At 42.4% G+C, this 27,511-nt stretch overlaps 1 protein-coding gene across 2 annotated transcripts in view; it reads right to left on the minus strand.

The window, feature by feature from the left end:
- Window positions 1-1,700: 1,700 nt before the first annotated feature.
- hmgcll1 (3-hydroxymethyl-3-methylglutaryl-CoA lyase like 1) overlaps window positions 1,701-27,511 on the minus strand; it is a 149,920-nt gene continuing 124,109 nt past the window's right edge. The window contains exon 9 of one of the 2 annotated variants that reach the window (XM_063071497.1): window positions 1,701-1,831. In XM_063071497.1, the coding sequence (XP_062927567.1) occupies window positions 1,811-1,831 (21 nt within the window). In that variant the 3' untranslated portion in view covers window positions 1,701-1,810. The remainder of the gene's footprint in view (window positions 1,832-27,511) is intronic. The other variant, XM_063071480.1, reaches the window with a different exon arrangement.

Genomic DNA, 27,511 nt, shown 5'->3' on the forward strand with positions numbered 1-27,511 from the left:
GTAATGGTGATGCTTTATAAGGCATTCATCAAATCGCACTTTGAGTATTATAAGCAGTTTTGGGACTTTTATCTAGGAAAGAATGTGCTGAAATTGGAGAAGGTCCAGAGGTGGTTCACTAGAATGATGACGGGAATGACAGGGTTAACAGATGAAGAGTGTTTAATGGCTCTTGGCCTGTACTCACTGGAGTTTAGAATAATGGGGAGGGGGGATTCTCATTGAAACCTACTGAATATTGAAAGGCCCAGATAGAGTGGATGTGGAGAGGATGTTTCTACAATGAGGGAGACTAGGACAAGAGGGCACAGCCTCAGAATAAAAGGATGGCCTTTTAGAACACAGATGAGGGGGAATTTTTTCAGCTAGAGGGTGGTGAATCTATGGAATTCATTGGAGACAGCCGTGGAGGCCAAGTCATTGAGTATATTTAAAGCGGAGGCTGATATGCACTTGCTTAGTAAGGCTGTCAAAGGTTACGGGGAGAAGGGAGGAGAATAGGGTTGAGGGGGATAATAAATCAGTCACGATGGAATGGCAGAGTGGACTTGGTGGTCTGAATGGCCTAATTCTCCCTCTATGTCTCATAGTCTTATGATCTAACTCTTTTCCTCATACTTGGGTTCTGCTATTTCCTCTCCTTTTAGCTCCTGCCTTTTATAAAGTGTTTTGTAACACACCTCACTCCAAAGAGGCTACAACAATGAACTTTGCTCTTCCAACATTCTTCATCGGCCCTTATTGTATAAGAACAGCTTCAGGCCATTAGACAATTCAAAGCCAATTTCTAATCCTAACCACATTTTCTAAATTGGTTTAGCTTTCCAAAGCCAAATTTTGGATTACTGGAATCAGAGACATGAAGTATTTGACTGTGATTCCCTAGACCACATCTAAAGCAAAAGGCAACACCAAAGGCTTGAAACTGTATCAATTATTCCTGAATTCCACTTGCCTTGAATGTTATGGTCAGAATAGCTTTGACGTGACCCATCATTAGATCACACGGGAAAGTCAACAGAATTCGTGATGAAGCTTTCATAATTGAATTCAAGAAGGCAATTGTTTAATGTCCTTTCCAGTCCACAAGTGTAAAGGAGAACAAAATAATTCTTCTCCAGATCTGATACAGCACAAAAAAACCACAATAAGTTCAAAGTAAAATTTATTATCAGAGTATATACATGTCACCACATACAACCCTGTGATTATTTTTTTCTATGGGCATACTTAGCAAATTTATCGAACAGTTACTGTAAATAGGATCAATAGACAACAAACTATGCAAATGCAAATATAATGAAGTGTCAATAAATAACGAGCATGAAATATCAAGATGAAGATCTTAAAGAGAGACCATCGGTTGTGGGAACATCAGAAATATAATAATTGTAGTTATCCCCTTTTGTTCAAGAGCCTGATGGGGTAGTAACTATTCTTGAACCTGGTGGTGCCAGTCCTGAAGCACCTGTATCTTCTACCTGATGGCAACAGCAATAAAAGAGCATGGCCTGAGTGGGGAAGATCATTGATGATGGAAGCTGGTTTTCCAGTCAAAGGCATTGGTGTTCCCATACCAGGCAGTAATACAGCCAGTCAACATACTTTCAACCACACATCTACAGAATTTTGCCAAGGTTTTTGATGACATACCAAATCTCCATAGACTGCTGAGGAAGTAGGGATGCTGTTGTGCTTTCTTTGCAATTATATTTGTATGATGGGTCCAGGACAGGTCCTCTGAGATAGTGACACTCAGGAATTGAAAGTTTTGATCCTCTCCATCTCTGATCCTCTGATGACTACTGACTCATGCACCTCCGGTTTCCTTCTGAAAATAAAGAACACAATAATTTTATACATATATATAAAATGTAAGATGTATTCCCGATATCGAGTAGAATTCCAAACTTTTCCACAATCACTCGACAATGGATAGTCAAAATTGCCTTGCACATCACCAGTACCAGCTTATCTGCCATCAAGAATGTATAGTGTATACAGAAGGTGCTGGAAAAAGGCCCAGTAACATCATGAAGAACCTCACCCATCCTGTTCATGAACTGTTTGTCCCACTCCCATTCAGGAGGATGCTACATAGCATCCACACAAGGACTACCAGTTACTTTTTCCACCCACTAGCCTACCTCTCCACAGCCCCCCAATGCCACTACTTCATCATTTCCTGTCAGTCATCTTATGTACAGAGAGTCTTGTACCTCGTGGCAATCTCTGATTAGATTAGATTAGATTAGATTCAACTTTATTGTCATTGTGCCGAGTACAGATACAAAGCCAATGAAGTGCATTTAGCATCTAACCAGAAGTGCAAAGAATAAGTGTTATTTACAAAATAACTGCGAATAAAAAACGTGCTACAGCACACAAATATAAAAGTACTGAGACAGTCCAATATGGGTGCAATACTGCTTAGCGCTGTGATGTGAGGTTCAGCAGTGTCACAGCCTCAGGGAAGAAGCTGTTCCTGTGCCTGCTGGAGCAGGAGCGGAGGCTCCTGTAGCGCCTACCGGATGGGAGGAGAATAAAAAGTCCATGGTTAGGGTGAGATGCATCCCTGATAATGCTTTTCGCCCTGCCCAGGCAGCGTTTATGGTAGATGTTCTCAGTGGTGGGCAATTGGGTGCCGATAATCCGCTGGGCAGTTTTCACCACATGCTGGAGTACTTTGCGGTCCAATACGGGACAATTGTCATACCACACTGAGATGCAGTTGGTGAGTATGCTCTCAGTGGTACAGCAGTAAAAGTCCATCAGTATCCTAGGACAGAGGTGAGCTTTCTTCATGCTCCGCAGGAAATAAAGGCACTACTGCGCCTTTTTGATCAGGATGGAGGAGTTCAGGGACCAGGTGAGATCCTCGGAAACGTGGACACCAAGGAATTTGAAGCTTGATACACGCTCCTCTACAGTTCTGTTGATGTAGATGGGGAGGTGAGTGTGACTCCTGACATGCCTGAAGTCCACAACGATCTCCTTGGTCTTCTGAGTGTTAAGGGCCAGATTGCTGTCGGCACAACCACACAGCCAGGTGCTGGACCTCGACCCTGTAGGCCGTCTCATCATCCCCTCTGATCAGACCAACCACCGTGGTGTCGTCTGTGAACTTGATTATGGAATTAGAACCATGTACAGGAATGCAGTAATAGGTGAAAAGGGAGTACAGAAGAGGGCTCAGTACACAGCCTTGAGGCATGCCAGTGTTCAGGGTGAAAGTGGAGGAGGAGAGATTGTTTAACTTAACTGATTGGGGTCTGTTAGTCAGCAAGTCCAAGGTCCAATTACAGAAGGATAAGTTGATACCAAGCTGGCGAAGTTTGGTGATCAGCTTGCAGGGGATCACAGTATTGAATGCCAAATTAAAGTCAATACAATTAATCTATGTATATAAGCTTTCTTATGTATCTATATATATATATATATATATAGTGATTTTTTTACTATTGTTTTATTTATCTAATTGAGTCTTTACTTGTGCTGCATTAGATCTGGAGTAACAATTATTTCATTCTGCTTTACACTTGTGTACTTGAAATGAGATTAAACAAATTTGAATCTTGAATATTGAATTCTAATTCATGCTGGAGCAGCTAAGGAACAGCAGATCAGGCTGCTGCCTTGCAGGGCTGGAGACTTGGGTGCAGAGGAGCTGTTTGTGTGTAGTATGCAAGTTCTCCCTGTAACTAGGCAGATTAACTCTGGGTGAAATACAGTACCCGGAAAGTGCTGAAGTACTTGGTTGGTTACTTGGTTATCAGCCTCTACCACCACTCCAGGCGGGCTGTTCCACACACACACCACTCTTTGTTTAAAAACTTAATTCTGTCATCCCCACTGTACTTTCCTCCAGTCACCTCTACCAAGTCACCTTGCATCCTCCTTCACTGCAGAGTGGTATGTGCTTTCAAACTTTTGTTTCTTCTGCTTGATGAGAAGGGGGAGAAGAGAGAATACTTGGGGTGTATGGGGTGCTTGACTATGCTGCTGCTTCACCGAGGCAGTGAGAGCTGCCTCTTAACATTTAGCAACTCCTGTACCAGAACACCTAAGTCTCCCTGAAACTCACTCATTCACTCATAAACTATCCAATTCACCACCACAGGCACAGGATAAACTAATAAATGTTTGCATTGAACACAAATCCAGGCCAGCGTGCCTGAAAATATTTCTGTTTTAGTTTGCTGAGAAAGGAAAATGCACTTTTTACGATTTCTCCAGGGGGTCAGTGTGGACGTGGTGGAGGATTACAAATACCTGGGGATACGTACTGACAATAAACTGGACTGGTCAAAGAACACTGAGGCTGTCTACAAGAAGGGTCAGAGCCGTCTCTATTTCCTGAGGAGACTGAGGTCCATTAACATCTGCCAGACGATGCTGAGGATGTTCCATGAGTCTGTGGTGGCCAGTGTGATCATGTTTGCTGTTGTGTGCTGGGGCAGCAGGCTGAGGGTGGCAGATACCAACAGAATCAACAAACTTATTCGAAAGGCCAGTGATGTTGTGGGGATGGAACTGGACTCTGTCACGGTGGCGTCTGAAAAGAGGATGCTGTCCAAGTTGGATGCCATCTTGGTTAATGTCTCCCATCCACTACATAATGTACTGGGTGGGCACAGGAGTACATTCAGCCAGAGACTCATTCCTCCGAGATGCAGCACAGAGCGTCATAGGAAGTCATTCCTGCTTGTGGCCATCAAACTTTACAACTCCTCCCTTGGAGGGTCAGACACCCTGAGCCGATAGGCTGGTCCTGGACTTATTTCATAATTTACTGGCATAATTTACATATTACTATTTAACTATTTATGGTTCTATTACTATTTATTATTTATGGTGCAACTGTAACAAAAACCAATTTCCCCCTGGGATCAATAAAGTATGACTATGACTATGACTTAAAGCAGCCTTTATGAGGAAGAATTTCTTTAGCTAGACAGTGGTGAGTTTATGGAATTCATAGCCACAGATAGCTAAGGAGGCCAAGTCATTGGGTACATTTAAAGTGGAGTTTGATTAGTTCTTGATTAATGAAGCTGGCAAAGGTTGTGGGGAGAAGGCAGAGGAGTGGGGTTGAGAAGGAAAAATAAATCAGCCATGATCAAATGGCAGAGCAGGCGAATGGGCCGAATGGCCTAATTCTGCTTCTATGGTCTTATCAGAGCACAAAGTAGCATTTGGCTTTTGAATATAATCCTGGTGAAGAACATCTACAGATGAGCAAAAGCTCCAATGTCTTATGGTCTTATTATTTCCCCTAATGGTCTTTTATTATGAACTGCATATGGAATTCCAATAAAAATCTAATGAACAAAGTCTTTCAGAAGCCCTTGTAGAAGGGTTAGAAAAAGTTAAACCAGGTGTTTGTTATTTACGGTCAAGTCTGTAAACTATGGAATCAACTTTCCTCATGGCAATCTGCCCAGCCTGTGTCACTTAGGAGAGGGGAGTCTTTCTCAAAGTCAGCAGTCTTAAACACAGGGCATTAAAGCAGGCCTAAGATAAATCAATGTGCTGTTTACTTTGAACTTTAGATTGCCCCATCTTCTTTTCAGTTTTACTACCTTTATAAATAATCATTTTCTTTCTTGGCAATTTATTATCTTTATAGGGCATTCCTGATTTAAATGGCTTGCACTGCCTTAAGGCATCAGGGAAGAGGTCAAAAGGTGACGGCCATATGATAACTATTCACCATGCCAAAGAAACAGGCAATTTCACTGTCTTCGTTATAGGTAAACCTGGAGATTAAGTGGCTTCAGAGTATTCAGGACTGAACTTCACATTAATGAAAAGTAATCGATCTTCCTTTCTCTTACTTGTTCTATTCTCACTGTCTCACAATGAAAGTATAGTACTGATGGGGTAAAGACAATCAATGCTATTCCACATGAGAGACATCAAAAGTATTTCCAACATGCATAGAGCACTAACAATAATTCACAGACCTTTCGTGTGTGATACATCCCTTTGAATCTTTCATTAGTTTCAAAGAGGCCACTTAATGACAATTGACTAAAGTAGTTGAGGGGACAACTTTAATCACCATATAAGAATTTACATGTATTAGGAATTAAGGTGTTTTGTTCAGGACATAGCATGCAACAAAAAACACCATTCAACAATAATAAAGAATAAATAATTATATAAAATAGGGTAGATGTACAGAAATTGAATAAATGTGCAAAAATACATAAATACCAGCTTTGTAGTTACAATGTAAACAGCATTTTAAAAGGTGGTTTAAAGTGTTTACAATGCAGTGCAAAAACTGAGATAATGGAAAGAGGAGCAGGGGTGTTAACTGGGATGATTGATCAGATTAACTGCCTGAGCGAAGAGCCTTTTAAAATGGTGTTTAGTTTTTTGTTTTAATACCTTATAGCACGTTCCAGCTGGGAAATTTTGGAAAAGGCAGTTTTTGGGTGGGTACTGTCCGCAATGGTTTTTCCTGCCCTGGAAAATTCCTTTTCTGTCCTGGATGCATACAAGTCTTATGGTGATGGTAGACTGCTAGCAATGACCTTTTCTGCTAAAATTTAAATTATAATATTAGAATTACAGAATTTAAAATTTTAAAGGCAATAAAGATTTGTTGTCCATTTTTCTCCCCAGGTATAACAATATGTGCGATTGCCTATGTCTGTGTAGTCACGTTAGCCTTGGGGGTTGTCATTACTGTCATCTTATGCAAGACAAGGTAAGCCTTTATATCCTCTCTGAAAACAACATTTCCATCAGTAAATCAAGCTTCATCAGTGAGACTTTATTTGGGTGACTGTAACACCAGCTGTATTTATTGGTCAAAACACTTTTCACATCATACAGGGCATGGAGATTGTAGTACAATTACATGAGGTGTGGAATGGATATTACAGCATCCAAATATTTTATTGTAGAGATTCCAAGTCTATTAACATGCTTTAGATTAGAGTGGCTTTATTTAGCATCTGTACATCAAAACATACAGAGAAATCCATCTTTTGCATCAACAACCAGCACAGTCTGAAGATTGTGCCAGCAAACGTCGCCATGCTTCCAGCACCAACATAGCTATCACACAACACACTAACTCGAATCTGGAAATCTTTGGAATTTGGGAGGAAACTGGGGCACATTGAAGAAACCCATTCAGTCACAGGGAGAATGTAGAAACTCTTTACATGAATGAAACCCCGATCTTTCACATCCCCTTCCCAGTGGTGCTGCCACATTCCCAGACTCTAAACTCTATCTCTCCCATTGTCATCACTTCAGCATTTCCTTTTGCATTCCCTCAGACTAGACCATGATACTTTGCACGTTCTGCTGTGGTGCACTCGTTGCTGTATTTTTTTTGATTGGCTTGATATGTCACATGTACATCGAAACATACAGTAAAATGAGTCACTTGCATCTAATCAGCAAAGACTGTGCTTGGCAGCCTGCAAGTGTCGCCACTCTTCCAGCACCAACACAGCATCCCCACAACTCATTAACCCTAACCCTTCCCAGCAAGTGACGGGTCAAGAAGCATTTGAGGAAGTTGCCATATAGAGGTTCAGAATTTAATATCACTGGCATCAATTTTTTTGTTTTGTGGCAGAGTACATTGCAATACATAATTTTAAAAAAACAATAAATTACAATAAGTGTATATTAGAAAATACAGCACAGTAGAGTAGTAGTTAACACAATGCATACAGTACCTGAGACCCAGGTTCAATTGCTGCTGCTGCCTGTAAAGAGTTTATACATCCTCCTCGTGACTATGTGAGTTTCCTCCTGGTGCTCTGGTTTCCTCCCATGGTCCAAAGATGTACCAGTTAGTAGGTTAATTAGTCATTGTAAATTTTCCCCTGATTAGGCTAGGATTAAGTTGGGGGATTGCTGGGTGGTGCAGCTCGAAGGGCCGGAAGCATATATTCCACGCTGTATCTCAGTAAGTGTGGGCACGTGACCAAGTGGTTAAGGCACTCGACTAGCGATCTGAGGGTCGTGAGTTCGAGCCCCAGCTGAGGCAGCATGTTGTGTCCTTGAGCAAGGCACTTAACCACACAGTGCTCTGCGACGACACTAGTGCCAAGCTGCATGAGTCCTAATGCCTTTGGACAATATTGGTGTCGTGGAGAGGGGAGACTCGCAGCATGGGCAACTGCTGGTCTTCCATACAACCTTGTCCAGGCCTACACCCTGGAGAGTGAAGTCTTTCCAGGCGCAGATCCATGTTCTTGCAAGACTAACGGATGCCTTTCTTTCTTTCTTTATTTATTTATATCTCAGTAAATAAAGTAGTGCAAAAAGAGAGGGAAAAAAATAGCGAGATAGTGTTCAGGGGTTTATTGTCCATTCAGAAATCTAATGACAGAGGGGAAGAAGCTGCTCTTGAAATATTGAGTGTGTGTCTTCAAGCTCCTATACCTCTTCCTTGATGGTAGCAATGAGAAGAGGGCATGTCTGGGCAACGGTGGTCCTTAATGATGAAGACATCACCTTTTGAAGATGTCCTTGGTGCTGGGGAGACCAGTGCCCATGATGGAGCTGGCAGAGTTTACAACCTTCTGCAGCTCTTTCTGATCCTGTACAATGGCCCCTCCGGACTAGATGATGATGATGCAACCAGTTAGAACGCTCTCCACGGTAAATCTGTAGAAATTATTTGAGACTGTCTTTGGTGATATACCAAAGTCTCTTCATAGTTCTCATGAAATATAGCCACTTTGTAATTACATTATTATATTGGACTCAGAATAGATCTTCAGAGATGTTGACACCCAGGAACTTGAAACTACTTAACCTTTGCACTGCTCTCCCTTCGATGAGGATTGTTGTGTGTTCCCTCAACTTCCCCTTTCAATTTTTTTAATCAGTTTTTTGGTCTTACTGATGTTGAGTGTAAGGTTGTTGCTGCAATACCACTCAGCGAGCTGATCTAACTCACTCCAGTATACCTCTTCGTCACCACCTGAAGTTCTGCCAACAATAGTTGTGTCGACAGCAAATTTATAGATAGCATTCGAGCTACGCCAAGCCACACAGTTGTGAGTGTAGAGAGAGTAGAGCAGTGGGCTAAGCACGGAACCTGGGGGTGCACCAGTGTTGATTGTCAGTGAGAAAGAAATGTTATTTCCCATCCACACAGACCGTGGTCTTCCAGTGAGGAAGTCAAGGAGGGAGGTACAAAGGCCCAGTATTTGGAGCTTGTTGATTAGAACATAGGGTATGATTGTGTTGAATGCTGAGCTGGGAACCAATAAACTACAGCCTCACATAGATATTAGACGGCTGGCGGTGTAGTGGCATCAGCAGCGGACTTCGAGGCAAATAGTCCCAAGTTGGAATCCGGCCAGCTCTGAGCATCAAGCTAGCAACTCAGCCTCGTAAAAAGCAGCCAGATACTATTGAGAAGGCAAAAATGCCACACAATGCGCCACAAGGCATGAGAAGGAACAACAACAACAACATAAATATTATCATTGTCCAGGTGATCCCAAGCCGAGTGGAGAGCCAATGGGATTCCATCGGCTGTGGCAAATTGCAGTGGGTGCAGGTCGTTAGGCAGGAGTTGACTCTAGTCATGACCCACCTCTCAAAGCACTTCACTACAGTCGATGTGAGTGCCACTGGGTGATAGTTGCTGAGGCAGCTCACCCTGCTCTTCTTGGGCACTGGTATAATTGTTGCCCTTTTGAAGCTGGTGGAAATCTCCAACCTCACCAGAGAAAGATTGATGATGTCCTTGAAGACTCCTGCCAGCTAGTTGGCACTGAGTCTTAGAGCCTTGGTACACCATCAGAGCCTGATGCCTTGCAAGGGTTCACGCTCTTGAAAGATGTTCTGACATTGGCCTTTGAGACAGAGATTAGAGTACCACCAGATGCTGCAGGGATCCCCACAGGTGTAGTTTTGTTCTCCCTTTCAAATCAATGATGTTGAGCTCATCTGGGAATGAAACATCACAGCCATTCAAGATTTTCAGTTTCACCTCGTAGGAAGTAACCGCCTGCAACCCCTGCCAGAGCTGATGTACATCTGATTCTGTCTCTAACCTCAATCAGAACTGTTTTTCACTCTTAAAGTAGCCTTCCATTGATTCTTGTATAGTTCTGCATCACCAGTCTCGAATGCCACAGATCTAGCAGACTACAAATCTCCTGGTTCATCCATGACTTTTGGTTTGGGTATGCCCAGTATGATCTCAAAGCCACACACTCATTCAGACAGGTCTTGAAGTCAGTGACAACTGTGATGAAATCATTCAGATTCAAAGACAAATATTGTCCAGTTCACTGACTCAGAGCAGTCATGTAAGTGCTCCTCTGCCTCCCTTGACCATACCTTCTTGGTCCTCACCACTGGTGCTCTGGTCTTTAGTCTCTGCCTATATGTTGGGAATAGAAGTGCAGCCAAGTGATCGGACTTTCCAAAGGTTGGCCATAGGATAGCACAGTAAATGTTCTTGATGGTGATATAACAGTGGTCAAGTGTGTTGGCTCGTGTGGTTTCACACATTGGTGGTCATTGTTCAGAGTTCTTCAAGCTGGTCTGGTTGATATACCTCCCTTGCTGTGATAAGGAAGGCATCAGGATGTGCTGTTTCATGTCTGCTGATCACAGTGCTCAGCTCCTCCAGCGTCTGCCGAAAGTTGACCTGAGGTGGAATGTACATCCCTACCAGGGTGATGGCAGAAAACTCCCTTGGCAGAGAAACAGGATGACATCTGACCTCTAGATGTTCCAAGTCAGGTGAGCAGGACAGAGACCCATGCCTGACCACCACGATGAGTTAAGCATAAGGCATACCCCACCTCCTCTACATTTAAAAGACTCAGCTGTCCTCTCTTTTCGGTGGATAATGAAGACCTGCATTCAAAATGGTAGGAGTCAGCCATGTTTCCATGAAGCAAAGGACACAGCAGTCCCTGACGACCCTCAATTTAATTTTCCAGAGATTGCATATTCACCACCAGGATAGTCAGATTGAAGGTCTAAGGCCTTGGAGTTTCAATTGTATTTGTAAACAACCAGAATTCTGTTTTCTTAAAGGGGAACTGCACTCACGACCTGAGTCTGCAGTCTGGGATCCATTGATTTTGAGTACTGAGAAATTTTTTAAAGTTCTAAAATGACGCTGCTTCCTGAAGTACCCATGGCTGTGACTATGGATCTCAGCTGTAGTAGTCCTTAATGGGAATATTTAATGATTCCCATTGGAGCTGCATGCAAAGAGTCACCACTTAATGGTGCCGTCTTAACTGGATCTGATATGTGCTGATTGGTTCTGAGAGAAATGTTTTGATAAGTGAAGCCGCGGCTTGTCTCAATCGCTCCGATGAAAAGTGTAAAAGGCCCATTATCCTTGCTGGAGAAGTCAATGAATAAGCGATGTACATTTAGAGGCCACTTTATTAGGTACAGCTGCCACTGAATATATGTTCATGGTCCTCTACTCATGTAGCCCATCCTCTTAAAGTTTTGATGTGTTGTATGTTCAGGGATGCTCTTCTGCACACCACTATTGTAACACGTGGTTATTTGACTTATTGTCACCTTCCTGTCAGTTTGAACCATTCTTGCCATTCTCCTCTGATCTTCCTCATTAACAAGGTGTTTTTGCCCACAGAACTGCCCTCAATGGATATTTTTCATTTTTGCACCATTGTCTACAAACTCTGGAAACTGTTGTGCATGAAAATCTCAGGAGAGCAGCAGTTTCTGAGATGCTCATCATCCATCTGGCACCAACAATCATTCCACGGTCAAAATTATTTGGATCACATTTATTCCCCATCCCGAAGTTTGGTCTGAACAAGAGCTGAACCTCTTGACCATGTCTGCATACATTTATGCCTTGAATAGTTGCCACTAGATATTTGCATTAATGAGTAGATGTACAGGTGTACTTAATAAAATGGCCTCTGAGTGTATGTTCACATCTGAAACTGCCTCTTGAGAATAGTACACCCACACAATGTGCTTCTTTTCAGATTGTCAAAGATCTCTGAAGAACAGACTGCAAAGAACTCTGCGTGTTAGAGGAAGACGAAAATTCTCATGCGCTGGAAATGTTGAGGTGAATGTTTCAGGTTGAAGAATAAAGTTTTCATGACACCTTGTGTATTCCATACCCTTATGCATGCGCAAAGCTTTCTTTTGTGGTCGGGTTTTCAAAGTTCTCCGATATGGTGTATTGGATAAACTAAATTAACATTTGATATAAGGGATGGGTAAATAATTAAAATTAATGATTATCAGCTTCCAGAAGAGAGCCTTGTCTGATGAGGAAGTGGTTTCAGAATTAATACTACAATTGAGCTAACTTCCATCCAGATTGCCAGTGAAAATATTTCACACTGATCCTGTTAATGTTCACAAGACACTTCACTGCTTCCCTGCTGCTTTTATAACTTACTGCATTGTACTAAATAATTTATTGTTAAATCCAAATTAATTCTAATAAATATAATTCAAAACAATTTTAAAGTGGTTCTTTTAATGTCACTAAAGGATTTATTGACTTCTTGGCCCTCTGTTTGTCCAGGTTGACCAAGGATGTTGTGTCATAGCTGTCTAATGAAGTAAAATTCACAAGCCTATAAGCAAACTAGGGCAATACGATATGGAGAGCAAGCTGGTGCCTATGCAGATGAATCCAAAGGAACAGCAGAGACTAACAGTTTGGCACCAACGGTATTGCAGGAGTTACCAAGTCAAGTCAAGTCAAGTTTATTGTCATTTCCACCATAAGCTGCTGGTACAGTACACAGTAAAAATGAAACAACGTTCCTCCAGGACCATGGTGCTACATGAAACAATACAAAACTACACTAGACTATGTGAGACAGCACAAGGCTACACTAGACTACGTAAAACAACATAAGAAAAACTGCACTAAACTACAGACCTGCACAGGACAATGCAGGGCAGTACAATAATTAATAAACAAGACAATAGGCACAGTAGAGAACAAATTACAATATAATAATAAATGATGTAACCATATAACCATATAACAATTACAGCACAGAAACAGGCCACCTCGGCCCTTCTAGTCCGTGCTGAACGCTTACTCTCACCTAGTCCCACCGACCTGCACTCAGCCCATAACCCTCCATTCCTTTCCCGTCTATATAGCTGTCCAATTTAACTTTAAATGATAATATCGAACCTGCCTCAACCACTTCTGCTGGAAGCTCGTTCCACACAGCTACCACTCTCTGAGTAAAGAAGTTCCCTCTCATGTTACCCCTAAACTTTTGCCCTTTAACTCTCAACTCATGTCCTCTTGTTTGAATCTCCCCTACTCTCAATGGAAAAAGCCTATCCACGTCAACTCTATCTATCCCCCTCATAATTTTAAATACCTCTATCAAGTCCCCCCTCAACCTTCTACGTTCCAAAGCATAAAGACTCAACTTGTTCAACCTTTCTCTGTAACACAGGTGATGAAACCCAGGTAACATTCTAGTAAACCTTCTCTGTACTTTCTTTATTTTGTTGACATCTTTCCTATAACTCGGTGACCAGAACTGTACACAATACTCCAAATTTGGCCTCACCAATGCTTTGTACAATTTCAACATTACACCCCAACTCCTATACTCAATGCTCTGATTTATAAAGGCCAGCATACCAAAAGCTTTCTTCCCCACCCTATCCACATGAGATTCCACCTTCAGGGAACTATGCACCATTATTCCTAGATCCCTCTGTTCTACTGCATTCTTCAGTGCCCTACCATTTACCATTTATGTCCTATTTTGACTAGTCCTACCAAAATGTAGCACCTCACATTTATCAGCATTAAACTCCATCTGCCATCTTTCAGCCCACTCTTCTAACTGACCTAAATCTCTCTGCAAGCTTTGAAAACCTACTTCATTATCCACAACTCCACCTATCTTAGTATCATCTGCGATGTCATGTAGATGTCAGTCTGGACTCTGAGTATTGAGGAGTCTGATGACTTGAGGGAAGAAACTGTTATATAGTCTGGTTGTGAGAGCCCGAATGCTTCGGTGCCTTTTGCCAGATGGCAGGAGGGAGAAGAGTTTGTGTGAGGGGTGCGTGGGGTCCTTCACAATACTGTTTGCTTTGCGGATGCAGCGTGTGGTGTAAATGTCTGTAATGGCAGGAAGAGAGACCCTGATGATCTTCGCAGCTGACCTCACTATCATGCTACAGGGTCTTGCGATCCGAGACGGTGCAATTCCCGAACCAGGCAGTGATGCAGCTGCTCAGGATGCTCTCAATACATCCTCTGTAGAATGTGGTGAGGATGGGAGGTGGGAGATGGACTTTTCTCAGCCTTCGCAGAAAGTAGAGACACTGCTGGGCTTTCTTGGCTATAGAGCTGGTGTTGAGGGACCAGGTGAGATTCTCCGCCAGGTGAACATCAAGAAATTTGGTGATTTGAAGTCAATGTTAGACTGCCTTAGGGACACCAGCTACGGTTTTTCCTTGGAGTTTAATCCTGAAGTGGGTATAGCTGCAAGGCAGTGAAGGATTGAGATCCGAGTTTTCCTTCTCCTAGATGAGCTGCCAATCACAGTTCATGAGCTCCATTTGCCCAGAACTTACTGACTACGGTAAGATAATACAGTAGTACATTGAACATAAAACATTACAGCACAGTATATGCCCTTCAGCCCATGGTATTGTGCCAAACTTTTAACATACTCTAAAATCAATCTAACCCTTCCTTCCTACACAGCCTTCCATTTTTCTATTACCCATGTACCTATCTAGGAATTTCATAAGTGCCCCTAATCTATCTGCCTCTACCACCAGCTTCTGTGTTAAGAACTTGCTTCTGACAATCCACCCCCCCATACTTTCCTCCAAACATCATAAAATTATGCCCCCTCTTATTAGCCATTTCTGCCCTGGGAAATAGTCTCTGGCTATCCACTCGATTTATGCCTCTTATCATCTGCACACCTCTATCAAATCACCCCTCATCCTCCTTTGCTTCAAAGAAAAAAGCCCTAGTTCTCTCAACTTATCCTCATAAGACATGCTCTGTAATCTAGGCGAATCTCCTTTGTGCCCTCTCTAAAGCTTCCACATCCTTCCTATAACAAGGCAACCAAGGTTCTATAAAGCAGCTAAATTAGTTTCAGGATATGTATGTGTTTCGGTATGTGTGTCCTGATGAGGGGTCTCAGCCCAAAATGTCAATGGTTTATCCTCCTCCCTAGATGCTGCCTGATCTTCTGAGTTCCTCCAGCATTTTGTGTGTTGCTCAAGAATTCCAGCATCTGCAGAATCTCTTGTCTTTATGATTTCCTGCAGTTTGAATTCTTACCTGGGCCACAGCTGCATTGGTTATGAAATGGGTCAAGAGGTTTGGGCCTTTGAAGATGTGATATTTAACTACAGCCATGCTTCTGTCTCAGGCAGATACTATAGATCCATGGCAACACTGTGAGGAAACGAGGAGAACGTTTTCTCCTGGTATCCTGGTTAATATTTGTCCATCAGTTAAAACCTAATGACTGATTATAAGTCATTTTCACAGAGCAGTTTGTGGTTTTTTACCACAACACTTTGTCTGGACTCTTAAAATGGTTGTGTGTCTGTGCTTGTGTGTGCATATGTGAAGGGGTAGGGGGAAGGTGTGTGTGTGTGTGTGTGTGTGTGTGTGTGTGTGTGTGTGTGTGTGTGTGTGTGTGTATCAATTAGCACCCTCAACATCAACTAAACCGTAATCCAACAAGTTGTTTCTGTCATTTAATCACATTTTAATGTTTCGCAAGTGAAACATTTGTTTGATTGTGCTCAGACAACAATTTATTTTCATATCAGATGGCTAACGGATTGAGCACATGGCAACGGCAGGGGAAAGGCTGTGCATCTATGGTGATTGAACACCGCCACGATATACACACGGGAGAGTTTACCATGAGGCTGCATTGGAAACCTATTTAAACTAAGTAATCATTCCCAAATGGTGCTCAGTGAATACTTTGAACAAAATCAACACTGTAATACAAAAGGCCAGTGAGCTTACTTTATTTACTGATGCTTTCAGTATGGTTTAATACCATCTATTGAGCAAACAGACTGAGGGAATAGAATGTTCTTTCTTACGTTCATGGAAAAGGAGTCTCATATTACACTTTAATACTGAATATGTTTCTCGGTACCTCAAGAATACTGCAGTTGATGTGTTCATCTGACCCTGGTTTGTATTATATTTGATGCTAGGTATGTAGGTTGGCTGATAGGAGGTTTATGTGTTGCATGTGCTACTGCTGTAACCCCAGCTCCTCACAGCATCTGCTCAGCACTACAGGCAAGTTACCCAGACCACAGACCCAGTCTACCTCAAATCGCTTACAATTCATTCTGACGTTCACATGTTCTGAGTAATTCCTAAGAAAAACAGCATTTGAATGGCACACTCAGCAGATATTGAAAGAATAATAAACTTCTTTACCAGGATGCAGCCTGGATCAGAGGGCAAGCGTTATAAGCAACACAGATTCTATAGAAGTGAGGCAAAGTGGCATCAACTTCATGACTTTGTACAGATTATAGAGAAGGAGGCAAATTGGGGTGGATAAATCCCCAGGGCCTGACAAGGTGTTCCCTTGGACCCTACAGGAGGTAAGTGCAGAAACTGCCAGGGCTCTAGCAGAGATATTTAAATCGTCCTTAGTAACAGGAGAGGTAAAAGAGGATAGGAGGCTAGCCATTGTTGTTCCACTGTTTAAAAAAGTCTCTAAATATAAACCAGGAAATTATCTGGCATCGGTTGTGGGGAAATTATTGGAAGGTATTCTAAGGGACCGGATATAAAAGTATTTAGATAGACATGGACTGATCAGGAATAGTCAGCATTGCTTCATGCGTGGTAGATCATGTCTAACCAATCTTATAGAGTTTTTTTGAGGAAATTACTAGGAACGTGGATGAAGGCAAGGCAGAGGATATTGGTCACATGGAGTTAGCAAGGCATTTGACAGATTCCCACATGGGAGGTTCAGTCGCTTGGCATTAAAGATGAGGTAGGAAATTAGATTAGACATTGGCTTTGTGGATGAAGCCAGAGAATGGTGGTAGAGAGTTGCCTGTCTGACAGGAGGCCTGTGACTAGTGCTGTGCCACCCGGTCCTTTGTTGTTTGTCATCTATATCAATGATCTGGATAATGTGGTCAACTGGATCAGCAAATTTACGGATGACACCAAGATAGGGAGTGTAGTGCACAGAGAAGAAGGCTGTCATGGCTTGAAGTGGGATCTGCATCAGCTGGAAAAATGGGCTGAAAAAAAGTTTACATCTTTCCTATCTACAGGAAAGATGTAAACAGGGTTAAAAGAGAACAGCGAAAATTTACAAGAATGTTGTTGGGTCTGGAGGACCTGGGTTATAAGTAAAGATTGAATAGATTAGGACTTTATTCCTTCAAATGCAGAAAATTGACAGTAGATTTGATAGAGGTATACAAGGCCTTGAGGGGTATAAATAGGGTTAATGCAAGCAGATTTTTTCCTCTGAGGTTGGGTGGGACTACAATCAGAGGTCATGGCTTAAGGGTGGAAGGTGAGGTTTAAAGGGAACACAAGAGGAAACTTCTTCACTCAGAGGATTGTGAGAGAGTGGAAGGAGCTGCCAGCACAAGTGGTGCATGCAAGCTCGATTTCAACATTTAAGAGAAGTTTGGATAGGTACATGGATGGTAGGGGTATGGAGGCAGTTTAAATGGATTCAGCATGGACTAGGTGGGCCAAAGGGTTTGTTTCTGTGTTGTACTTCTCTATGACTCTATGACTACACAGGTTGATAGGGTGGTTAAGAAGGTATATAGCATGCTTGCCATTTTTAATCAAGACAATGAGTTCAAAAGTCATCTATAGAAGTTTGTCAAAGTTCTAGATAACGTGCCGAATCTTCACAAACTTCTAAGAAAGTAGAGGTGATAGTGTGCATTCTTTGTGATGGCAATTACATGCTAGTCCTAGGACAGATCCTCCAAATTAATAATGCCAAAGAATTTAAAGGATCTCGACCATCTCCACCTCCAATTCCTCAATGAGGACTGTCTCACGCACCCCTGGCTTCTTCCACTCTCCTATCCATCTACTAATGCAAAAGTTTTTAAATGTTGTAATTGCACCTGCCTCAACCATTTCCTCTGGCAGCCTATTTCATGTTACCACCATCGTCTGCAGGAAGAAGTTGGCCTCAAGATCCTTTCAAGTTTTTTACCTCTTAAGCCTGTGCCCTCTAGTTGTTAGTTCCCCTACCCTGGGAGGAAGTCTCAGCCTGCCTGTACTCCTGATATACGTGATGTTCTTGCTTGTCTCAGCCATGTTGGTCTTTACCCTGTTTCGAAGGAGATGGCTTGGTCAAGAATCAATGATCAAGGATAAACTTTGTTCGCCATATATATTTACATGTATTAGGAATTTTCTGTGGTGTGTTGGTCTGGGTGAGACGTGCAACAAAAAACAACAATGTTCAACAATTATAAAGATTAAAGAATGATACAAAATTGAAGTCAAAGCTTAAGGTACTTGAAGCACTTTGATTTCTCCTTGGGAAAGCACGATTCCAGACAGCACAACAGAAATGAATAACTCACTGGCAAGACACTTTAGAGCATAGAACATAGAACATTACAGCACAGTACAGGACCTTCAGCCATGATGTTGTGCCGACCCTTTAACCTACTCCATGATCAATCTAACTCCTCCCTCCCATGTAGCCCTCCATTTTTTTTACATCCATGTGCCTATGTAATAATATCTTAGATGTCCCTATATATCTACTTCAATCACTACCCCTGCCAGCACAATCCGTGCACTTACTTTGTAAAATACCTGTCTCTGGCATCCTGTTTTCTTTGTGCATATTGTAAATAGAGTGTGATTGAGGAACGAGAGCAAGTTTTCACAGTCCAGTTGTGTCCGTGATGGAGCAGGTTGAGTCTACAATCACCTGCAGCCTCTTTCAATCCTGCACGTAGCAGGTGGTGAAGCAACCAGTCAGAATGCTCTCCATTGTACACCTATTGAAATTTTTTGTAACCTCAATTAGGTCTAATCATTTCCCATTATAGCAGACCCTTCTACAGTAGCAATAATATGACTTATGTCAGCTGCCTTACTGAAAGAAGTGCAACACAAAATGTAAATTGAGTTCATGGCTGGTTGTAGATAACTACAAAACCATTAAAAAATAGGTTTTTAAAAAATTATTTGTTCTCTCTAAGGTGCATCCATTTACAGGGATATCTAAACTTACATTTATTTGAGTTGTGTGATATGCATTGTTCAAATGATTGTACAGTGATGGCCTTTGTAACAGAATGAATATTCAAAGCTGTTTCAACATGACAATATTTACCACAGTCAAGAAGGTACGTTCAAACAAGCATGAGAAAATCTTCAGATGCTGGAAATCTAAAGCAAACACACAAAATGCTAGAGGAACTCAGCAGGTCAGCGGCATCTATGGAAAAAAGAGTAAACAGTTGAAGTTTCGGGCCAAGACCATTCTTCAGGACTTAAGAAGGGTCTTAGCCCAAAGTGTCAACTGTTTACTCTTTTCCACAAATGTTGCCTGATCTGCTGAGTTCCTCCAGCATTTTGTGTGTGTATTCTCAAACAGAATTTGACACCAAGCCATATAAAGAGTTGTTCAAGGTAATATAAAAAATTAATGGTAAATAAGGCAAATTTCTAGGAACATTTAATAGATTTACAGAATTATAAAGGAAATGGAGCGTCAGGCTTTGACCCAAGAGGCTTTGATGAGAAAAAGCTGAGGCTAAAAAAATAGGTTAGAGGATTTTGTCTTGGTTGATCATTGAACAGATCTCTGAGGACCTAACCTGGTCCCAACATATCGATGCAGTTATATAGAAGGCAAGTCAGCGGCTATACTTCATTAGGAGTTTGAGGAGATTTGGTATGTCAACAAATACACTCAAAAACTTCTATAGATGTACCGTGGAGAGCATTCTGACAGACTGCATCACTCTCTGGTATGGGGGGGGAGGCTGTGGGGAGAGGCGGGAAGGCTACTGCACAGAACCGAAAGAAGCTGTAGAGGGTTGTAAGTTTAGCTGGCTCCATCTTGGGGACTAGCCTACAAAGTACCCAGGACATCTTCAAGGAGCGGTGTCTCAGAAAGGCAGCGTCCATTATTAAGGACCTCCAGCACCCAGGGCGTGCCCTTTTCTCACTGCTACCATCAGGTAGGAGGTACAGACGCCTGAAGGCACACACTCAGTGATTCAGGAACAGCTTCTTCCCCTCTGCTACCTGCTTCCTAAATGGACATTGAACCATTGAACACTACTTCACTTTTTAATATATATTATTTCTGTTTTTTGCATGATTTTTAATCTGTTCAATATACGCTGCTTCTATATTATGTATTGCATTGAACTGCTGCTGCTAAGTTAACAAATTTCATGACACATGCCCGTGATAGTAAACCTGATTCTGATTCTGAGCAGTGCAGGCAGGATGGCAGATATGGCAGTGGAATGCTCCTCCTGTAGGATGTGGGAATTCATGGAACCTGATAGTTTCCCTGATGACTACGCCTGCGGGAGTTCAGACAACTCCAGCTCATGAAATACTGCATTAAGGAGCTAGAGCTGGAGTTGGATAAACTTAGGATCATCTGGGAGGCAGAGCAGGAGATAGATACAACTTTTTAGCAGGTGCTTATACCCAGAGTGCAGGATTCCAGGACTAGATGGGTGAACACCAAGAGAGGTAAAGGGAGAAGGAAATCAGAGCAGGGTGACCCAGTGGCCGTTCCCCTCAGCAACAGGTAGACCCCTTTGGATTCTGCAGTGGGAATTGACCAATCTGGGCAAGGCAGCAGCAGCCAGATCAATAGCACTGTGGTTGGCTCTGAGCCTCAGAAGAGTAGGGTGAAGTCAGGTGGAGCAATAGTCATTGGGGACTCGACAGTTCGGGGGACAGATAGGAGATTCAACGGCAGCAAAAGAGACACCAGGATAGTGTGTTGCCTCCCGGATGCTAGGATCTAAGGTGTCTCTGAGTGCTTGCAGAATATTATTGAAGGGGTGAATGAGCAGCCGGAGGTCATGGTACATGGTGGTACCAATGACATAGGTAGGACGGGGTAGAGGTCCTGCGCAGTGAGTTCAGGGAGTTAGGAAGGAGATTGAAGAGCAGGACCAGCAAGGTGGCAATCTCCAGATTACTTCCAGTGCCACGAGCTAGGGATGGTCAGATCAGGAAAGATAGCACAGATGAACGAGTGGCTAAGGAGATGATGCAGGGGGCAGGGTTTCAAGTTCTTAGATCATTGGAACTTTTTCTGGGGAAGGGGTAACTTGTACAAATGGGAGGGGTTGTGCCTGAACTGGAGGGGAACCAATATCCTGGGAGGGAGGTTTGCTAATGCTATTGGGGAGAGTTTAAACTAGATTTGCAGGGGGGTGGGAACCGAAGTGAAGAGGCAGAGGATGTGGCGGTTGGTGCACATATAGTGACAGCTTGTAGGGAGTTTATGAGGAAGGACAGGCAGATGATAGAGCAAAGATACATTCAGCCAGATGGTTTGAGATGTGTTTATTTTAATGCAAGGAGTATCAAGAGCAAGGCGGATGAACTTAGAGCGTGGATCAATACGTGGAACTATGATGTTGTGGCCATTACAGAGACTTGGATGACGCGGGCAGGAATAGTTGCTGAGTGTGCCAGGCTTCAGATGTTTCAAAAAGGACAGGGAGGGAGGCAAAAGAGATAGGGGAGTGGCACTGGTAATCAGGGATAGTATCACAGCTGCAGAAAAGGAGGAAATCATGGAGGGATTGTCTACTGAGTCATTGTGGGTGGAAGTCAGAAACAGGAAGGGTTTCTCACCATGTGTTTTTTAAAGACCCCCCCCACCAATAGTGACAGAAACATCAAGGAGTAGATAGGGAGGCAGATTCTGGAACGGTGCAATAATAATAGAGGTGTTGTGATGGAAGATTTTAACTTTCTAATATTGACTGGCGTCTCCTTAGAGCAAGGGGTTTAGATGGGGTGGAGTTAGTTATGTGTGTTCAGGAAGGTTTCCTGATGAAATATGTAGATAAGCCAACTAGAGGCTGTACTTGATCTGGTAGTGGGAAATGAACATGGTCAGGTGCCAGATCTCTTGGTGGGAGAATATTTTGGAGATAGTGATCACAACTCTATCTCCTTTACCATAGCACTGGAGAGGGATAGGAGCAGACAATTTGGGAAACATTTAATTGGGGTAGGGGTAAATATGGTACTATTAGGCAGGAACTGGGGAACATAAATTGGGAGCAGATGTACTCAGGGAAATGTGTGGCAGAAATGTTCAGGGAACGTTTGTATGGCATTCTGCATAGGTATGCTCCATTGAGGGAGGGAAAGGGTGGTAGGGTAAAAGAGCCATGGTGTACAAAGGATGTAGAAAATCCAGTTAAGAAAAGAAAGCTTATGAAAGGTTTAAGAAACTAGGTACTGTTAGAGCACTAGGAAATTACAAAGGTGTCAGGAACGAGCTCAAGAATTAATTAGGAGAGCTAGAAGGGTCTATGAGAAGGCCTTGACAAGCAGGATCAAGGAAAGCCCCAAGGCATTCTACAAGTATGTGAAGAGAAAAAGGATGAGCCAATCAGGACCAATCAGGAGTGAGAGTAGAAACGTGCATGGAGCGGCAGGAGGTAGTACAGGTACTTAATGAATACTTTGCTTCAGTATTCTCCTGTGAAAAGGACCTTGGCGATTGTGGGGATGGATAACTTACAGCGGACTGAAACTCTTGTCTGTGTAGACATTAAGAAAGAGGATGTGCTGGAGCTTTTAAAAGATATTAAGTTAGATGAGTAACCCAAAGTTACATAGGGAAGTGAGGGAGGAAATTGCTGAGCCTCTGGCTATGATCTTTACATTATCAATAGGGGTGGGAGAAGTACCAGAGGATTGGAAGGTTGCAAACATTGTTCCCTTGTTCAAGAAAGAGAGTAGAGATAACTCAGGAAATTATAGACCAGTGAGTCTTACTTCAGTGGTGGGCAAACTGTTGGAGAAGATCCTGAGATGCAAGATTTATGAGAATTTGGAGAGAAATAATCTGTATAGGGGTAGTCAGCATGGTTTTATCAAGAGCGGATCACGCCTTACGGACCTGATTGAATTCTTTGAGGATTTAACAAAACACATCGATGAAGGTAGAGCAGTGGATGTTGTGTACATGGATTTCAGTAAGGCACTTGATAAAGTTCCCCATGCCAGGCTCATTCAGAAAGTAACAAGGCATGGGATCCAGAATTGGCTTGCCCACAGAAAGCAAAGGGTGGTTGCGGATGGTTCGTATTCTGCATGGAGGACAGTGACTAGTGATGTTCTGCAAGGATCTGTTCTGCGACCCCTCCTCTTTGTGACTTTTATAAACGACCTGAATAAGGAAGTAGAAGGGTGTGTTAGTACGTTTGTTTGTGACACAAAAGTTGGAGGTGTTGTGGATAGTCTGGAGGGTTGTCAGAGGTTACAGTGGGACATCAATAGGATGCAGAACACGGCTGAGAAGTGACAGATGGAATTCAACTCAGATAAGTGTGAAGTGGTTCATTTTGGTAGGTCAAATTTGAAGACAGAATATAATATTAATGGTAAGACTCTTGACAATGTGGAGGATCAGTGATATCTTGGAGCCCATGTCCATAGGATACTCATAGCTACTGTGCAGGTTGACAGTGTTGTTATGAAGACAATAAGACTATAAGATATAGGTTCAGAAATAGGCCATTCAGCCCATCGAGTCTGCTCCACCATTCAATCATGGCTGATCCAATTCTTCCAGTCATCCCCACTCCCCTGCTTTCACCCCATACCCTTTGATGCCCTGGATAATCACTCTTTGTTTTCTGCCAATCAGCCAATACTCCACCCATTCTAGTAACTCCCCTGTACGGGGAGAAGGCCGGGGAGTGGGGCTGAGGGGGGGAAAGAAAGGATCAGCCATGATTGAATGGCAGATCAGACTTGATGGCCAATTGGCCATTTCTGCTCCTATGTCTTATGGTCTTATGAAATGTCTAACAATGGAGAGCATACATTTAAGGTGAGAGGTGCTAAGTTCAAATGATCAACACACACAAATGCTGGAGGAACTCAGCAGGTCAGGCAGCATCTGTGGAAGGGAATAAACAGTCAATATTATGGCCCAAACTTTGTTCATTTCCCTCCACAGATGCAACCAGACCTGCCGAGTTCCTCCAGAATTTTTTTGTTTATTGCCATCTCTCTGGCCCTACATTCCTCCTTAGAACACCTGGAGAATAAAGACGCATACGTAAGGCTTCTTTTCATTGACTACAGCTCTGCCTTTAATACCATCATTCCAAATAAACTGATTCCTAAGCTCCGGAACCTGGGCCTTAGCACTCAGATCTGCAGCTGGATCTTCAACTTCCTCACAGACAGGACCCAGGCTGTAAAAATAGGGGACAAGCTCTCCTCTATAATCACTCTGAGCACCGGTGCCCCACAAGGCTGTGTACTCAGCCCCCTGCTGTACTCACTGTACACCCATGATTGTGTAGCCAAGTTTCCATTGAACTCAATATATAAGTTTGTTGATGACATCACAATTGTAGGGCGTATCTCGGGTAATGATGAGTTTGCGTACAGAGGAAATTAAGAACCTGGTGGCATGGTGTGAAGACAATAACCTATCCCTCAACGTCAGCAAGACGAAGGAATTGGTCGTTGACTTCAGAAGGAGTAGCGGACAGCACGACCCTATTTACATTGGTGGTGTGTAAATGGAACAGGTCAAAAGCTTTAAGTTCCTCGGGGTCCATATCACAAATGACCTGACTCGGTCCAACCAAGCAGAGTCCACTGCGAAGAAGGCCCACCAGCGCCTTTACTTCCTGAGAAAGCTAAAGAAATTTGGCCTATCCCCTAAAACTCTCACTAATTTTTATAGATGCACCGTAGAAAGCATTCTTCTAGGGTGCATCACAACCTAGTATGGAAGTTGTCCTGTCCAAGACCGGAAGAAGCTGCAGAAGATCGTGAACATGGCGCAGCACATCACACAAACCAATCTTCCGTCCTTGGACTCACTTTACACCGCATGCTGTCGGAGCAGTGCTGCCAGGATAATCAAGGACACGACCCACCCAGCCAACACACTTTTCGTCCCTCTTCCCTCCGGGAGAAGGCTCAGGAGCTTGAAGACTCATACGGCCAGATTTGGGAACAGCTTCTTTCCAACTGTGTTAAGACTGCTGAACAGATCCTGACCCAGATCTGGGCCGTACCCTCCAAATATCTGGACCTGCCTCTTGGTTTTTTTGCATCACCTTACTTTCCTTTTTCTATTTTCTATTTATGATTTATAATTTAAATTTTTACTATTTACTATCAATTTGTACTCCAGGGAGCACAAAGTGCCGAATCAAATATAACTGTGATGATTGTGCACTCTAGTATCAATTGTTTGGCGACAATAAAGTAATTTAGCAGCCTATCTATTCTCACGCGTATATTTTACAACTTGTACCAGTGAAATTTATACAAGAAAGCTGTGCCTTAATATTCAATATATTGAACAGCCGATTATGAGGTCAGCTAATTACTGTAATAGGCACATGTCAAACATTAACATCAGTTCTAGCCTAATCCAAAGCAAATGGCTCCATCGACAATGTTTGCAAATGTAATCCACTGCATGAAATATTTCCATGCTACTTTTATGGAATGCTAGCATTTGTTCATGGAAAGAATAAATGTGGAAATCGAATTCCTCACCAAAGGTCACTTCACACATAATAAAATCCATACTTAAAAAAGGACTGAAAATTCAGGTGCTTCTCTTGCTACACTGAAAGATCTAGAGAGAGTGGACGTAGAGATGGTGTTTCCTGTAGAGTGAGATTTAGGACCAGAGGGGACAGCCTCAGAATAGAAGCAAGTCCTTTAAGAAAAGAGACGAGGAGGAATTTCTTTAGCTAGAGGGTGGTGAATCAATGAAAGTTCATTGCCACAGATGCCTGTGAAGGCCAAGTCAATGGAAATATTTAAAGTGGAGTCTGATAGGTATATGGTAAATTAGTAAGGGTGTCAAAAGAGTGTTGGAAAGTAGGGTTGAGAGGGAAAATAAATCACCTGTGATCAAATAGCAAAGCAAATTTGATGGGCTGAATGGACCAATTCTGCTCCTATGTATTAGGCTCTTATGTCTTACGGTCAGATCACTTGTAAACGTGATTCAAAGCAAGTATACTCAACCTATTCATTCTTTTATGCAACTTCAGTAAATTGAGCCAAAATGCTTTTGGGAGAAGGTTCTTGATTAATAAGGGCGTCAAAGGCAGGAGAATGGGATTGAGAAGGGTAATAAATCAGCTATGATTGAATGGTGGAGATGATTCAATGGGCCAAATGGCCTAATTTGCCTCCTATCTCGTATGGTTTTGGGCCTTAAGAGTTTAATTGCTCCTTCCCTTGAATACTGGGATCTGCGATGAAAAATCTTGTACAGAGCAGTACTGTGCAACAAATTCTTAAGTTAGTTAACGGACTCCCCAACCAGTCATTTCTGAGGTTGGGAGGAGTTGGTGTGTCAAGGAGTGTAAGAGCTTGCAGTCTCTGCTTGAGTATCTGAAGGCTCTGCCTGAGCTCACTGCCTGCCTCCCTTCTGCCAGTGTATCCCTGGAGAAGCACATGGTAGGTAGCCACGGATAAGATGGGAGATTTCCTGGACTGGTGTTGCCACAGGGGCACGAGTATGTTCTGGATAGTGATCACCATGGTATAATTCAAAACTATAAATAATGTATATCATGAAGTACTGTAAATTGTTTTAGAATCAGAATCAGGTTCAGTATCACTGGCATATGTCATGAAATATGTTGTTTTGCAGCAGAAGTGCATTGCAAGTATAACTATAAATTGCAATTATAAGTATATATAAAATAAAAGAAAATTAAATTAAGTATTGCAACAAGAGAGGGGGAAATACTAGGGTAGTGTTTATGGATTCATTGTCCATTCAGAAATTCTGTAATCAAGGAATAATCCATCTTTGGAAAAGGGAATAAAGAACTAAATTGTTGATTAGAGCTTGGAAATTGGATGGAATGTCTTTGATTGGAGAACAATTTATCCAAAGCAATGTTTGTTCAAGCAGGGATGCTGTTTCTCTGGAAAGTGATGGTTCAACATAGAATAGTATTATAGAGAGAAACCATATAGAACCTATAGTTTATATGGTAGAACTATATAGAACATATGGAATTGGGCAGCAATGTAGCATAGCTGTTAGCATAATGATATTACTGCACCAGTGACTGGGTTCAATTCTCACCACGTCTGAATTTGAATCAGGTTTAATATCACCAGCATATGTTGTGAAATTTGTTAACTTTGTGGCAGCAGTACAAAGATATACATGATGGTTATAAAAAAACTTAATTACAGTATATTAAATAGTTAATTTGAAATAAGTAGTGCAAAAACAGAAATAAAAAATGAAGTAGTGAGGTAGTG

The sequence above is a fragment of the Mobula hypostoma genome, chromosome 2 (assembly GCF_963921235.1).
Source record: "Mobula hypostoma chromosome 2, sMobHyp1.1, whole genome shotgun sequence".
In the NCBI taxonomy this organism is placed as follows: Eukaryota; Metazoa; Chordata; class Chondrichthyes; order Myliobatiformes; family Myliobatidae; genus Mobula; species Mobula hypostoma.